This window comes from Pristiophorus japonicus, chromosome 30 (genome assembly GCF_044704955.1).
Source record: "Pristiophorus japonicus isolate sPriJap1 chromosome 30, sPriJap1.hap1, whole genome shotgun sequence".
In the NCBI taxonomy this organism is placed as follows: Eukaryota; Metazoa; Chordata; class Chondrichthyes; family Pristiophoridae; genus Pristiophorus; species Pristiophorus japonicus.
In genome coordinates, this window is record NC_092006.1 from 11,534,774 (window position 1) to 11,549,447 (window position 14,674).

At 53.4% G+C, this 14,674-nt stretch overlaps 1 protein-coding gene across 1 annotated transcript in view; it reads left to right on the forward strand.

Moving 5' to 3' along the window:
* LOC139240116 (aminopeptidase Ey-like) overlaps positions 1-14,674 on the forward strand; it is a 201,975-nt gene that overhangs the window by 136,678 nt on the left and 50,623 nt on the right. Inside the window, exons 5-8 of the mRNA XM_070868492.1 lie at positions 1,994-2,136; positions 3,416-3,552; positions 10,466-10,592; positions 12,462-12,616. Coding sequence (XP_070724593.1) covers positions 1,994-2,136; positions 3,416-3,552; positions 10,466-10,592; positions 12,462-12,616 — 562 coding nt within the window. The remainder of the gene's footprint in view (positions 1-1,993; positions 2,137-3,415; positions 3,553-10,465; positions 10,593-12,461; positions 12,617-14,674) is intronic.

Here is a 14,674-nt window from a genome sequence, read left to right on the forward strand (position 1 = left end):
TGCTTGCTTTTTGTGGTATATAATCAACGATTAGAGTTGAATATAGGGAGTATGATTAAGAAGATTGCAGACGACACTAAAATTGGCTGTGTGGTTGATAATGAAGAGGAAAGTCATGGGCTGCAGGAGGATATCAATCTGCTGGTCAGCTGGGCAGAGCAGTGGCAAATGGAATTTAATTCAGAGAAGTGTGAGGTGATGCACTTTGGGAGGGCTAATAAGGAAAGGGTATACACATTAAGCGGTAGGCCACTTAATAGTGTAGATGAACAAAGGGACCTTGGAGTGTTTGTCCACAGATCCCTGAAAGTAGCAGGCCAGGTGGATAAGGTGGTTAAGAAAGCATACGGAATGCTTGCCTTTATTGGCCAAGGCATAGAATATAAGAGCAGGGAGATTATGCTTAAATTGTATAATACTTTGGTTAGACCACAGCTGGAGTACCGCGTGCAGTTCTGGTCGCCGTGTGCAGGAAGAATGTTCCCGATGTTGAAGAAGTCCAGAACCAGGGGTCACAGTCTAAGGATAAGGGGGTAAGCCATTTAGGACCGAGATGAGAAGAAACTTCTTCACTCAGAGAGTTGTGAACCTGTGGAATTCTCTGCCACAGAAAGTTGTTGAGGCTAGTTCATTGGATATATTCAAAAGGGAGTTAGTTGTGGCCTTTATGGCTAAAGGGATCAAGGGGGTATGGAGAGAAAGCAGGAATGGGGTACTGAAGTTGCATGATCAGCCATGATCTTATTGAATGGTGGTGCAGGCTCGAAGGGCCGAATGGCCTACTCCTGCACCTATTTTCTGTGTTTCTGTTTGCTGGTGCCCCTCCCTACTCCCCATTTACTGGTGCCCTCCTCAAAATTAAACTGACCTTACAGCAATGGTCAGTTTAGACAATAAACCTAATTAAAAAGACACGCTTTAATTCATTGATAACAAGGTTCTGCAGAAGGAAACGTCTGAGACAACTAAATCACCACGTCCGCAATCAGCAACTCGCCGGAAAGACGAAGATCTTGCCCCGCAATTTGCAGTCAGCAGCGAAGCGCAGGCCTTCGCCAGCCGCCCAGAAGTAAGCTTCCCACAAAGATCTCCGGGTTTCTGTAGTGTTTCGAAGCACGAGTTGCTGGCACTGAATCACACAAAGTTCCCACCGGGCCCGAGAGGACGGATGCAGGGAGGATGTACTTGCCATAGAGGGAGTGCAACGAAGGTTCACCAGACTGATTCCTGGGATGGGGGGATTGTCCTATTGAGCAGACTAGACCTATATTCTCCAGAGTTTAGAAGAATGAGAGGTGATCTCATTGAGACATATAAAATTCTAACAGGGATTGACAGGGTAGATGCAGGGAGGGTGTTTCCCCCGGGCTGGGGAGTCTAGAACCAGGGGTCACACAGTCTCAGGATAAGGGCTCGGCCATTTAGGACTGGAATTCAAAAGAATGAGAGGTGATCTTATCGAAACGTATAAGATTATGAGGGGGGCTCGATAAGGTGGATGCAGAGAGGATGTTTCCACTGATGGGGGAGACTAGAACTAGGGGGCATGGTCTTAGAATAAGGGGCCGCCCATTTAAAACTAAGATGAGACATTTCTTCTCTCAGAGGGTTGTAAATCTGTGGAATTCGCTGCCTCAGAGAGCTGTGGAAGCTGGGACATTGAATAAATTTAAGACAGAAATAGACAGTTTCTTAACTAATAAGGGAATAAGGGGGCGGGCAGGGAAGTGGAGCTGAGTCCATGATCGGATCAGCCATGATCGTACTGAATTGCAGAGCAGGCTCGAGGGGCCTTATAGCCTACTCCTGCTCCTATTTCTTACGTTCCTATGATAGATATTTGGATATTAAGGGAATCGAGGGATCGTGCGGGAAAGTGGAGTTGAGGTCGAAGATTAGCCGCGATCTCATTGGATGACGGAGCAGGCTCGAGGGGCCGAATGGCCGACTCCTGCTCCTGTTTCTTATGTTCTTATTTTGTGCTCTTCGCTAGGTTTCTGGCCGTGACGATGATGCAGCCGACCGATGCACGGAAGGTGTTCCCATGTTTCGACGAACCAGCCTTGAAGGCGACCTTTGACCTGGCGGTGATTCACCTGCCTCAGCACACGGCCATCTCCAACATGCCCATTATCAGTAAGTCCCGCCGTACTGCGCCATCATCCCACCCTCCTCCCTCGTCGGCACTTATCTCTGACAGCTTCCACGTTCTAAGGGTGACCATGTCTGGGTGTCCCGCGTAACATCGCCTGTCTCCGCCCCCCGGCCTCAGCTCATCCGCTGCTGAAACCCTCATCCGTGCCTTTGTTACTGCCAAACTTGACCATTCCAACGCACTCCTGGCCGGCTTCCCACATTCTACCCGACGTAAACTACAGGTGATCCAAAACACGGCTGCCCCCGTGTCCTAACTCGCACCGAGACCCGCTCACCCATCACCCCCTGTGCTTGCTGCCCCGTGTCCTAACTCACACCAAGTCCCGCTCACCCATCACTCCCTGTGCTCGCTGCCCCCGTGTCCTAACTCGCAGAGTCCCGCTCACCCATCACCCCCTGTGCTCGCTGTCCCCGTGTCCTAACTCACACCGAGTCCCACTCACCCATCACCCCCTGTGCTCGCTGCCCCGTGTCCTAACTCGCACCAAGTCCCGCTCACCCATCACCCACTGTGCTCGCTGTCCCTGTGTCCTAACTCGCACCGAGTCCCACTCACCCATCACCCCCTGTGCTCACTGCCCCGTGTCCTAACTCGCACCGAATCCCACTCATCCATCACCTCGTGTTCACTGCCCCCGTGTCCTAACTCACACCGAGTCCCGCTCACCCATCACCCCCTGTGCTCCATGGCCTCGCCCCTCCCTATCTCTGTATCTTCTCCAGCCCCACGGCCCCCCCGAGATGTCTGCGCTCCTCCAATTGTGCCTTCTTGAGCATCCCTGATTATAATCGCTCTGCCATTGGTGGCCGTGCCTTCTGTTGCCTGGGCCCCAAGCTCTGGAACTCCCTCCCTAAACTTCTCCGTCTCTTTTCTCCTTCAAGATGCTCCTTAAAACCGACCTCTTTGACCAAGCTATTGGTCAGCAACACTAATTTCTACTTATGTGGCTCGGTGTCAGATTTTAATCTCATAACACTCTTGTGAAGCACCTTGGGACGTTTCACTACGTTAAATGCATGATATAAATACAGGTTGTTGTTGTTGTACATGTACAGGAGAGGACACTGAGACACACACACGGGTTGTACAGTACCAGACTGGAGTGAATCGTTCCACTTTCTCCTTTTTCCCCCTTCCTCTCCTCCTTCCCACGTTCCCGTGTCTCCCGCTCCCCTCCGCCCTTTCCCTTCATCTCCCTCCCCCCTCCTCCTTGCCCGCTAACCAACGAACACTCTCCGTTTCCCGCTCCAATCACAGAAAGGTCGCAGATGTGGGTGCTGGGACAGATGTGGATTATCACAACCTTCGATCGCACCTTGAAGATGTCCTCGTATCTCTTAGCCTGTGTCGTGTCCGAGTTCCAGTCCATCGAGGAGATATACAATGGAGTCAAGGTAACGGTTAACTAGCCTGCCGATGTTCGAAGAAAGAAAGACTTACATTTATATAGCGCCTTCCACGACCACCAGACGTCTCAAAGCGCTTTACAGCCAATGAAGTAGTTTTTGAAGTGTGCACACTGTTGTATTGTGGGAAACGCGGCCGCTCAATTTGTGCACAGCAAGCTCCCGCACACAGCAATGTGATAATGACCCGGATCATCTGTTTTAGTGATATTGGTTGAGGGATAAATATTGGCCCCAGGACACCGGGGAGAACTCCCCCTGCTCTTCTTCCAATAGTGGCCCCGGGATCTTTTACATCCACCCGAGAGGGCAGATGGGGCCTCGGTTTAACGTCTCATCCGAAAGACGGCACCTCCGACAGTACGGCACTCCCTCAGTACTGCCCCTCCGACAGTGTGGTGCTCACTCAGTACCACCCCTCCGACAGTGTGGCGCTCCCTCAGTACTGCCCCTCCGACAGTGCGGCGTTCACTCAGTACTGCCCCTCCGACAGTGCGGCGCTCCCTCAGTACCGCCCCTCCGACAGTGCGGCGTTCACTCAGTACTGCCCCTCCGACAGTGCGGCGCTCCCTCAGTACCGCCCCTCCGACAGTGCGGCGTTCACTCAGTACTGCCCCTCCGACAGTGCGGCGTTCACTCAGTACCGCCCCTCCGACAGTGCGGCGTTCACTCAGTACCGCCCCTCCGACAGTGCGGCGCTCCCTCAGTACTGCTCCTCTGACAGTGCGACGCTCTCTCAGTACTGGCCCTCCGACAGTGCGGCACTCCCTCAGTACTGCCCCTCTGACAGTGCGGCGCTCCCTCAGTACTGCTCCTCTGACAGTGCGACGCTCTCTCAGTACTGGCCCTCCGACAGTGCGGCGCTCCCTCAGTACCGCCCCTCCGACAGTGCGGCGTTCACTCAGTACCGCCCCTCCGACAGTGCGGCGCTCCCTCAGTACTGCTCCTCTGACAGTGCGACGCTCTCTCAGTACTGGCCCTCCAACAGTGCGGCGCTCCCTCAGTACTGCCCCTCCGACAGTGCGACGCTCTCTCAGTACTGGCCCTCCGACAGTGCGGCGCTCCCTCAGTACTGTCCCTCCGACAGTGCGACGCTCTCTCAGTACTGGCCCTCCGACAGTGCGGCGCTCCCTCAGTACTGCCCCTCCAACAGTGCGGCGCTCCCTCAGTACTGCCCCTCCGATAGTGCAGCGCTCCCTCAGTACTGCCCCTCCGACAGGCTGTAATGACTCAAGAGTCTGGTTACTGTAACCTCACTCAGGTGCAACCTGATCCATCTTTATTCCAGCCCAAGAGTGCCAGCGTGACAAAAACACCCAGCTTATAGACAGGTGACCAAGCACACATGCCACATGCATACAGCCCGATGGCCTCCGACCGCGGCGCCCTCTTGTGTCTGGTGACCCCCAAATAACAACATCCCCCTTTTAAAATCTTAACAACAGCCTTTTTACAAATTAAGGTGGTCTGGGGCTTTCCTCTCTCGAGGTGATCGTCTCAGTTCACCTTTGGCTCTGAGTCCGTTGAGACTGAGGGCTGAGTAGCCGATCTGATGGGAGTGGTCATGACCACATCAGAGACTGAAGGTTCAGAGTCAGTAATGTCAGCAGAGTCCTCTGCTGAGTGAACAATGGTTGGTTGGTCACTGACTGCATCTTCCTCACTCGGTTCCAGTTCATCCGTGTGCCGCAGTTTAACCTGCTCAAGGTGTTTCCTGCACGTTTGCCCATTCTTGAGCACGACAATAAACACTCTGTTACCCTCCTTGGCCGGCGATCCATTTTGGACCTTGACCATGGTTCAGTACATAAACCGGATCGTGACACGACAACACGATCATGACACCATTGCTGACTTTGACGTCTATTTTCAACACGATCATTCAAATCAGGATGAACAAGAGAAAGCCTGGTCTTGAGATTTCTCTTCATCAGTCGTTCAGCAGGAGGAACCCCCAGTAAGCGTATGAGGTCGTGACCTGTAACTGAGCAATATACGTGACAACCGTCTCTGCAGTGAGCCCTGAGTTACACGTTTCATACTTTGCTTGATCGTTTGAACTGCACGCTCTGCTTGACCATTCGAAGCAGGCTTGAATGGAGCTGATCTCACATGTCTGATGCCATTGAGTTTACGGTAACCAGACACCTGAGTCATTACCAGGTCTATGACGGATGATGTAATCATAGACAGACAATGTCAGCATCCACCTGTGAATGCGGGACGATGCATTGGTATTAATACATTTGTTTTCCACAAACAATGAAATGAGTGGCTTGTGATCCGTTTCTAGTTCAAAACGAAAACCAAACAAATACTGGTGCATTTTTTTTTACCCCATACACACAGGCCAAAGCTTCTTTCCCTACTATACTTCCAGCTCTTTCCGCTTCAGACAGACTTCTCGAAGCATATGCAACAGGTTGTAGCTTGCCCAATTCATTTGCTTGTTGGAGTACGCAGCTAACCCCATATGATGAAGCATCACAGGCCAATACAAGATGCTTACGCGGATTATAATGAACAAGCAACTTGTTTGAACATAGCAGATTCTTGGCTTTCTCAAAGGCTCTATCTTGAGACATACCCCAGACCCAGTTGTCGCCTTTTCTTAGTAACACATGCAGTGGCTCTAGTAAAGTGCTCAATCTGGGTAAGAAATGACCAAAGTAGTTGAGTAGACCCAGGAACGAACGCAGCTCTGTCACATTCTGAGGCCTGGGTGCATTTTTGATGGCCTTGGTTTTCGAATCAGTGGGCCTGATGTCATCAGCAGCAATCTTCCTCCCGAGGAATTCGACTTCAGGTGCCATGAATACACACTTCGAGCATTTCAGCCTGAGTCCCACTTTGTCCAGACGCTGTAGGACTTCTTCAAGATTGTTCAGCTGTTCGGCAGTGTTGCGACCTGTGACCAGAATGTCGTTTTGAAACACGACAGTTCTAGGAACGGACTTCAGTAAACTCTCCATATTCCTCTGAAATATGGCTGTAGCCGAACGAATCCCAAAAGGACACCTGTCCTTTATGGGTGTTGATGCAGGTGCGTTTCTTCGAAGTGTCGTCAAGCTCCTGGGTCATATAGGCTGACGTCAGATCCAGTTTCGTGAAAGACTTTTTACCAGCTAGCATGGCAAACAGGTCATCAGCCCTCGGTAACGGATACAGATCCTGTTTCGAAAATCGGTTAATCGTAACCTTGTTGTCTCCACAAATCCTGACTGTGCCATCACTGTTCAACACAGGAACAATGGGACTAGCCCACTCGTTAAACTCGACCGGTGATATGATCCCTTCACGCTGGAGTCTGTCAAGCTCAATTTCAATCTTCTCCCTCATCATGTATGGAACAGACTGAGCTTTGTGATAGACAAGCCTTGCATTGGAGTCCAGGTGAATCCCGTAAAATTACTAATGCCCGGTTCAAACAAAGAAAGAAACTTTTTCAATACTTGAGCACACGAAGTATCATTCACCGAGGACAACATCGTGACATCATTCCAGTTCAGCTTGATTTTCTTGAGCCGATTCCTGCCGAACAGCATTGGACCATTACCTGGGATGATCCATAATGGTAGCTCGTGAACCACACCGTCATATGACACCTCGATTGCTGCACTGCCGAGCACCGGTATGAGTTCCTTAGTGTAAGTACGCAACCTGGCATTGACTGGACTCAGCTTCGGTTTCACAGCCTTAGTGTCCCACAGCTTGTCGAATGTCCTTTGGCTCATTATCGACTGGCTCGCACCCGTGTCCAGCTCCATTGATACAGGCACGCCATTCAGCTTCACATGAACAACTATCGGCTGGCTCTTGCTCAGGAACGAATACAGTCCATTCACTTCCTCCTCGGATTGTGTATCCAGGCCATCACTGAACTGGTCCTCATCAACCACGTGGTGAGCCGCACCACGCTTGCTCCGTTGTGGACACATCCTTGTGAAGATGCCCCACTTTCGAACATCCATTGCATGAGTATTGTCTAAACCGACACTGATGAGGCCGATGATTGCCCCCACAACGCCAACAAAGTGAAATCTGGTTCAAAGCAGTTGGCGGGCTCTGAGCAGAGGCAGGTTTCGCCCAAGCGGCTCTGCCCGAAGATGACACCATCTTGTTTAAAGTACTTGCCGTGGAATTCCGACTCGTCGATAATATCTGCCTCAAATTATCATCCGTCGTCATGCATGCCTGGGCAGTTGCGATGGCCTTTTTCAAATCCAGCATCTCTGCAGCCAACAGCTTCCTGAGGATCGCAGCATGGCTGATGCCGATCACGAAGACATCACGCAGCATGTCTTCCAGCAAGTTCCCGAACTTACACGGCTCAGCAAGACGTCGCAGGTTGGCGACAAATCCCGACACGTCCTGGCCCTCAGCATGAGCATGCGTGTAGAAACAGTAGCGTGATATGATGATCCCCTCTTTTAACTTCAGATGGTTATGCATCAACGTACACAATTCCTCGGACCCTTTTTCCACCGGACGTACAGGCGAGAGAAGATTCTTCAGGAGACTGTAAATTTTCAGACCACAAAGGTGAGGAGAACTGTCCTGCGCTTAACTGCGTAGGCCACTGCCTCCATGCCGTTGGCCACAAAATACTGATCCAGGCGGTCAACAAAATCCGCCCAATCCTTGCCCTCCATGAATCTCTCCAGGATTCCAACAGTGCCCATTGTGCATGCGAAGGTTCTTAAATTACCTCGTCGCCAATTGTAATGACTCAAGAGTCTGGTTACAGTAAACTCACTCGGGTCCAACCTGATCGATCTTTATTCCAGCCCGAGAGTGCCAGCGTGACAAAGCCACCCAGGTTATATCCAGCTGACCAAGCACACATGCCACATGCGTACAGCCCGATGACCTCCGACCGCGGCACCCTCTGGTGTCTGGTGACCCCCAAGCATGAATACTTAACAGTGCCATTCCCTCAGTCCTGGCCCTCCAACAGGGCGGCGCTCCCTCAGTACTACCCCACCGACAGGGCAGCGCTCCCTCAGTAAGGCCCCTCCGGCAGTGCGGCGCTTCCTCAGTACTGCCCCTCCGACAGTGCGACGCTCCCTCAGTACTGCCCCTCCGACAGTGCGGCGCTCCCTCAGTACTGCCCCTCCGACAGTGCGACGCTCCCTCAGTACTGCCCCTCCGACAGTGCGGCTCTCCCTCAGTACTGCCCCTCCGACAGTGCGACGCTCCCTCATTACTGCCCCTCTGACAGTGCGACGCTCCCTCAGTACTGCCCCTCCGACAGTGCGGCACTCCCTCATTACTGCGCCTCTGACAGTGCAGCGCTCCCTCAGTACTGCCCCTCCGACAGTGCGACGCTCCCTCAGTACTGCCCCTCCGACAGTGCGGCACTCCCTCATTACTGCCCCTCCGACAGTGCAGCGCTCTTTCAGTACTGCCCCTCCGACAGTGCGGCGCTCCCTCAGTACTGCCCCTCCGACAGTGCGGCACTCCCTCATTACTGCCCCTCCGACAGTGCAGCGCTCCTTCAGTACTGCCCCTCCGACAGTGCGGCGCTCCCTCAGTACTGCCCCTCCAACAGTGCAGCGCTCCTTCAGTACTGCCCCTCCGACAGTGCGGCGCTCCCTCAGTACTGCCCCTCCAACAGTGCAGCGCTCCTTCAGTACTGCCCCTCCGACAGTGCGGCACTCCCTCATTACTGCCCCTCCGACAGTGCAGCGCTCCTTCAGTACTGCCCCTCCGACAGTGCGGCGCTCCCTCAGTACTGCCCCTCCGACAGTGCGGCACTCCCTCATTACTGCCCCTCCGACAGTGCAGCGCTCCCTCAGTACTGCCCCTCCGACAGTGCGGCGCTCCCTCAGTACTGCCCCTCCGACAGTGCGGCGCTCCCTCAGTACTGCCCCTCTGACAGTGCGGCACTCCCTCAGTACTGCCCCTCTGACAGTGCGGCGCTCCCTCAGTACTGCCCCTCTGACAGTGCGGCGCTCCCTCAGTACTGCCCCTCTGACAGTGCGGCGCTCCCTCAGTACTGCCCCTCTGACAGTGCGGCGCTCCCTCAGTACTGCCCCTCTGACAGTGCGGTGCTCCCTCAGTACTGCCCCTCCGACAGTGCGGCGCTCCCTCAGTACTGCCCCTCCGACAGTGCGGCGCTCCCTCAGTACTGCCCCTCCGACAGTGCGGCGCTCCCTCAGTACTGCCCCTCCGACAGTGCGGCCCTCCCTCAGTACTGCCCCTCCGACAGTGCGGCGCTCCCTCAGTACTGCCCCTCTGACAGTGCGGCACTCCCTCAGTATTGCCCCTCCGACAGTGCGGCGCTCCCTCAGTACTGCCCCTCCAACAGTGCGGCCCTCCCTCAGTACTGCCCCTCCGACAGTGCGGCGCTCCCTCAGTACTGCCCCTCCGACAGTGCGGCGCTCCCTCAGTACTGCCCCTCCGACAGTGCAGGGCTCCCTCAGTACTGCCCCTCCGACAGTGCGACGCTCCCTCAGTACTGCCCCTCCGACAGTGCGGCGCTCCCTCAGTACTGCCCCTCCGACAGTGCGGCGCTCCCTCAGTACTGCCCCTCCGACAGTGCGGCACTCTCTCAGTACTGCCCCTCCGACAGTGCGGCACTCCCTCAGTACTGCCCCTCCGACAGTGCGGCGCTCTCTCAGTACTGCCCCTCCGACAGTGCGGCACTCCCTCAGTACCGCCCCTCCGACAGTGCGGCACTCCCTCAGTACTGCCCCTCCGACAGTGCGGTGCTCCCTCAGTACCGCCCCTCCGACAGTGCGGCGCTCCCTCAGTACCGCCCCTCCGACAGTGCGGCACTCCCTCAGTACCGCCCCTCCGACAGTGCGGCACTCCCTCAGTACTGCCCCTCCGACAGTGCGGCGCTCTCTCAGTACTTCCCATTTAACTGGTATTTTCAACTTTTTTTCTCTTGTTTTAGATCAGGGTTTGGGGTCGTCAGCAGGCAATCAGTGCTGGACAAGGTGCCTATGCATTAAAGGCAGCCGGAAAACTTCTTGACTTTTATGAACAGAAATATAATATATACTTTCCACTGACAAAGATAGGTAAGTGCAAATCTCCGACATATTCTGTACAGCGAGATACCAGCAACTCAAGCGAACTCTGATTTCAGCGCCTGGGGGAATTGACATATTCAACAGTGGGGTGATTTTTACAAAGTAAAGCTCCCTCGACACTGTCCCATCAAACATTCCCAGGGCAGGTACAGCACAGGGTTAGATACAAAGTAAAGCTCCCTCGACACTGACCCATCAAACATTCCCAGGGCAGGTACAGCACAGGGTTAGATACAAAGTAAAGCTCCCTCGACACTGTCCCATCAAACACTCCCAGGGCAGGTACAGCACGGGGTTAGATACAAAGTAAAGCTCCCTCGACACTGTCCCATCAAACACTCCCAGGGCAGGTACAGCACGGGGTTAGATACAGAGTAAAGCTCCCTCTACACTGTCCCATCAAACATTCCCAGGGCAGGTACAGGGGGTTAGATACAGAGTAAAGCTCCCTCTACACTGTCCCATCAAACACTCACAGGGCAGGTACAGGGGGTTAGATACAGAGTAAAGCTCCCTCTACACTGTCCCATCAAACACTCCCAGGGCAGGTACAGCACAGGGTTAGATACAGAGTAAAGCTCCCTCTACACTGTCCCATCAAACACTCCCAGGGCAGGTACAGCGCGGGGTTAGATACAGAGTAAAGCTCCCTCTACACTGTCCCATCAAACACTCCCAGGGCAGGTACAGCACGGGGTTCGATACAGAGTAAAGCTCCCTCTACACTGTCCCATCAAACACTCCCAGGGCAGGTACAGCACGGGGTTAGATACAGAGTAAAGCTCCCTCTACACTGTCCCATCAAACACTCCCAGGGCAGGTACAGCACGGGGTTAGATATAGAGTAAAGCTCCCTCTACACTGTCCCATCAAACACTCCCAGAGCAGGTACAGGGGGTTAGATACAGAGTAAAGCTCCCTCTACACTGTCCCATCAAACACTCCCAGGGCAGGTACAGCACGGGGTTAGATATAGAGTAAAGCTCCCTCTACACTGTCCCATCAAACACTCCCAGGGCAGGTACAGGGGGTTAGATACAGAGTAAAGCTCCCTCTACACTGCCCCATCAAACACTCCCAGGGCAGGTACAGCACGGGGTTAGATACAGAGGTGGAGTGATCTGAATGAGGCGGGTTGGAAGAAGCGATCTCTAATCATATGTGGCAGGGTTGCTAACTCTTGGTTATCCCTCCGAGGGCTTCACATAAAAATAATTACTGTTAAAGTGCAGGGACTGTAGTTATGTCAGCCATTTTGCACACATTACAGCAATGCATTGAATACCACGTTAATGTTTTTTAGTGATGTTGATTGGCCCCAGGACACCGGGGAGAACTCCCCCTGCTCTGATTCGAAATAGTGACCGTGGGATCTTTTACTTCAACCTGAGAGAGCAGATGGGGCATCGGTTTAATGTCTCATTCAAAAGTCTGCCCCTCCGACAGTGCGGCGCTCCCTCAGTACCGCCCCTCCGACAGTGCGGCGCTCCCTCAGTGCAGCCCCTCCGACAGTGCGGCGCTCCCTCAGTACCGCCCCTCCAACAGTGCGCCGCTCCCTCAGTACCGCCCCCTCCGACAGTGCGGCGCTCCCTCAGTACTGCCCCTCCGACAGTGCGGCGCTCCCTCAGTACTGCCCCTCCGACAGTGCGGCGCTCCCTCAGTACTGCCCCTCCGACAGTGCGGCGCTTCCTCAGTACTGCCCCTCTGCACTGGGATTGTCGGCTTGGATTACGGGTTGAAATCGCGGGGTGGGTGAATTGGGGATTGTACCCTGGGCCTTGTGGATCAAAAGTGAGAGTGCGGGCGGGTGAGGCGGGCTGACACCGTGACTAACTGTTCCTTTTGGGCCCTCCTCAGACCTGGTCGCTGTGCCCTGTTTCGAGAGCGGGGGAATGGAGAATTGGGGCATGATCGTATTCAGGGAAACCAACCTTCTCTTTGACCCCGAGGAGAACACTGAGGGGAACAAGCTGACCATGCTATTGGTCATTGCCCACGAATTGACGCATCAGGTGGGTATGGACGCTCCCTGTCATGTGCTCGATGGCAGCTCCCGGGATTGGTGCAGGATAAGGCACAGTAATGTATGCACCTGCGCACATGCTCACAGGTTCATTGGGGCCTTGGCCTGGAGGGTGTTGCATGGGCAGTCATAGAAACATAGAAATTTACAGCGCATGAAACACAAAAGGATAGTATGCAGGTTCAGCAAGCGATCAGGAAGGCCAATGGTATCTTGGCCTTTATTGCAAAGGGGATTGAGTATAAAAGCAGGGAAGTCTTGCTACAGTTATACAGGGTATTGGTGAGGCCACACCTGGAATACTGCGTACAGTTTTGGTTTCCATATTTACGAAAGGATATACTTGCTTTGGAGGCAGTTCAGAGAAGGTTCACTAGGTTGATTCCGGAGATGAGGGGGTTGACTTATGGGGAAAGGTTGAGTAGGTTGGGCCTCTACTCATTGGAATTCAGAAGAATGAGAGGTGATCTTATCGAAATGTACAAGATCATGAGGGGGCTCGACAAGGTGGATGCAGAGAGGATGTTTCCACTGATGGGGGAGACTAGAACTAGGGGGCACGATCTTAGAATAAGCGAGCGCCCATTTAAAACTGAGATGAGGAGGAATTTCTTCTCTCAGAGGGTTGTAAATCTGTGGAATTCGCTGTCTCAGAGAGCTGTGGAAGCTGGATCATCGAATGAATTTAAGATAGATATAGACAGTTTCTTAAACGATCAGGGGATAAGGGATTATGGGGAGCGGGCAGGGAAGTGGAGCTGAGTCCATAATCAGATCAGCCATGATCTTATTGAATGGCGGAGCAGGCTCGAGGGGCCGTATGGCCTACTCCTGCTCCTATTTCTTATGTTCTTATTAGAACGAGGTAATTTCGGCCCATTGTGTCCGTGCCGGCCGACAAAGAGCCGCACGGCCCTCGGTCAGCAGCCCTGAAGGTTACATATAAACCTATGAGCAATGAACAATGGCGGAAAGGTAAAGAGCACCCAGGCCAACCAGTCCGCCCCACACAACTGCGACACCCCTTACACTGAAACATTCTACACTCCACCCCAACCAGAGCCATGTGATCTCCTGGGAGAGGGAAAAACCAGATAAAAACCCAGGCCAATTTAGGGAGAAAAAAATCTGGGAAAATTCCAGGCGATCGAAACTAGTCCAGGAGATCACCCTGGCCGTATTCGATTCCCTGCAGTACTTACCATTATATCTGCGCCGGCCAACAAAAGGTCATCCAGTCTAATCCCAATTACCAGCTCTAGGTCCCTAACCCTGCAGGTTACTGCACTTCAAGTGCCCATCCAGCCATCTCTTAAAAGTGGTGAGGGTTTTTGCATCCACCCCTCTTCCAGGCAGTGAGTTCCAGATCCCCACAACCCTCTGCTTCAAGAAGCCCCCCCCCTCAAATCCCCTCTAAACCTTCCACCAACCACCTTAAAACAATGCCCTCTCGTAATAGACCCCTCCACCAATGGAAATAGGCCCTTGCTATCCACTTTGTCTAATCTCTTGTTGGCTGGCGCAGATATGATGGTAAGTACTGCAGGGAATCGAAAACAGCCAGGGTGATCTCCTGGACTAGTTTCGATCGCCTGGATGGGTCGGAGAAGAATTTTCCCAGATTGTTTTCTCCCTAAATTGGCCGGGGTTTTTATCTGGTTTTTGCCTCTCCCAGGAGATCACATGGCTCCGGTTGGGGTGGAGTGTAGAATGTTTCAGTGTAAGGAGTGTCGCAGTTGTGTGGGACGGACTGGTTGGGCCGGGTGCTCTTTGCCTTTCCGCCATTGTTCATAGGTTTATATGTAACCTTCAGGGCTGCTGACCGAGGGCAGTGCGGCTCTTTGTCGGCGGCGCGGACACGATAGGCCGAAATGGCCTCCTTCTGCGCTGTAAATTTCTATGGGCCCAAATTTTCCCAACACCTTTTTTCGGCACACTTACCTTAAATGCATCGACTTTGCACACTGGAAATGGTGCCGAAACAAAGGGACCCATCCTGCCCGCTCTGCCGAGTCTCCAGTGTCCCTGCGTGGCGTAGCTAGTGAAG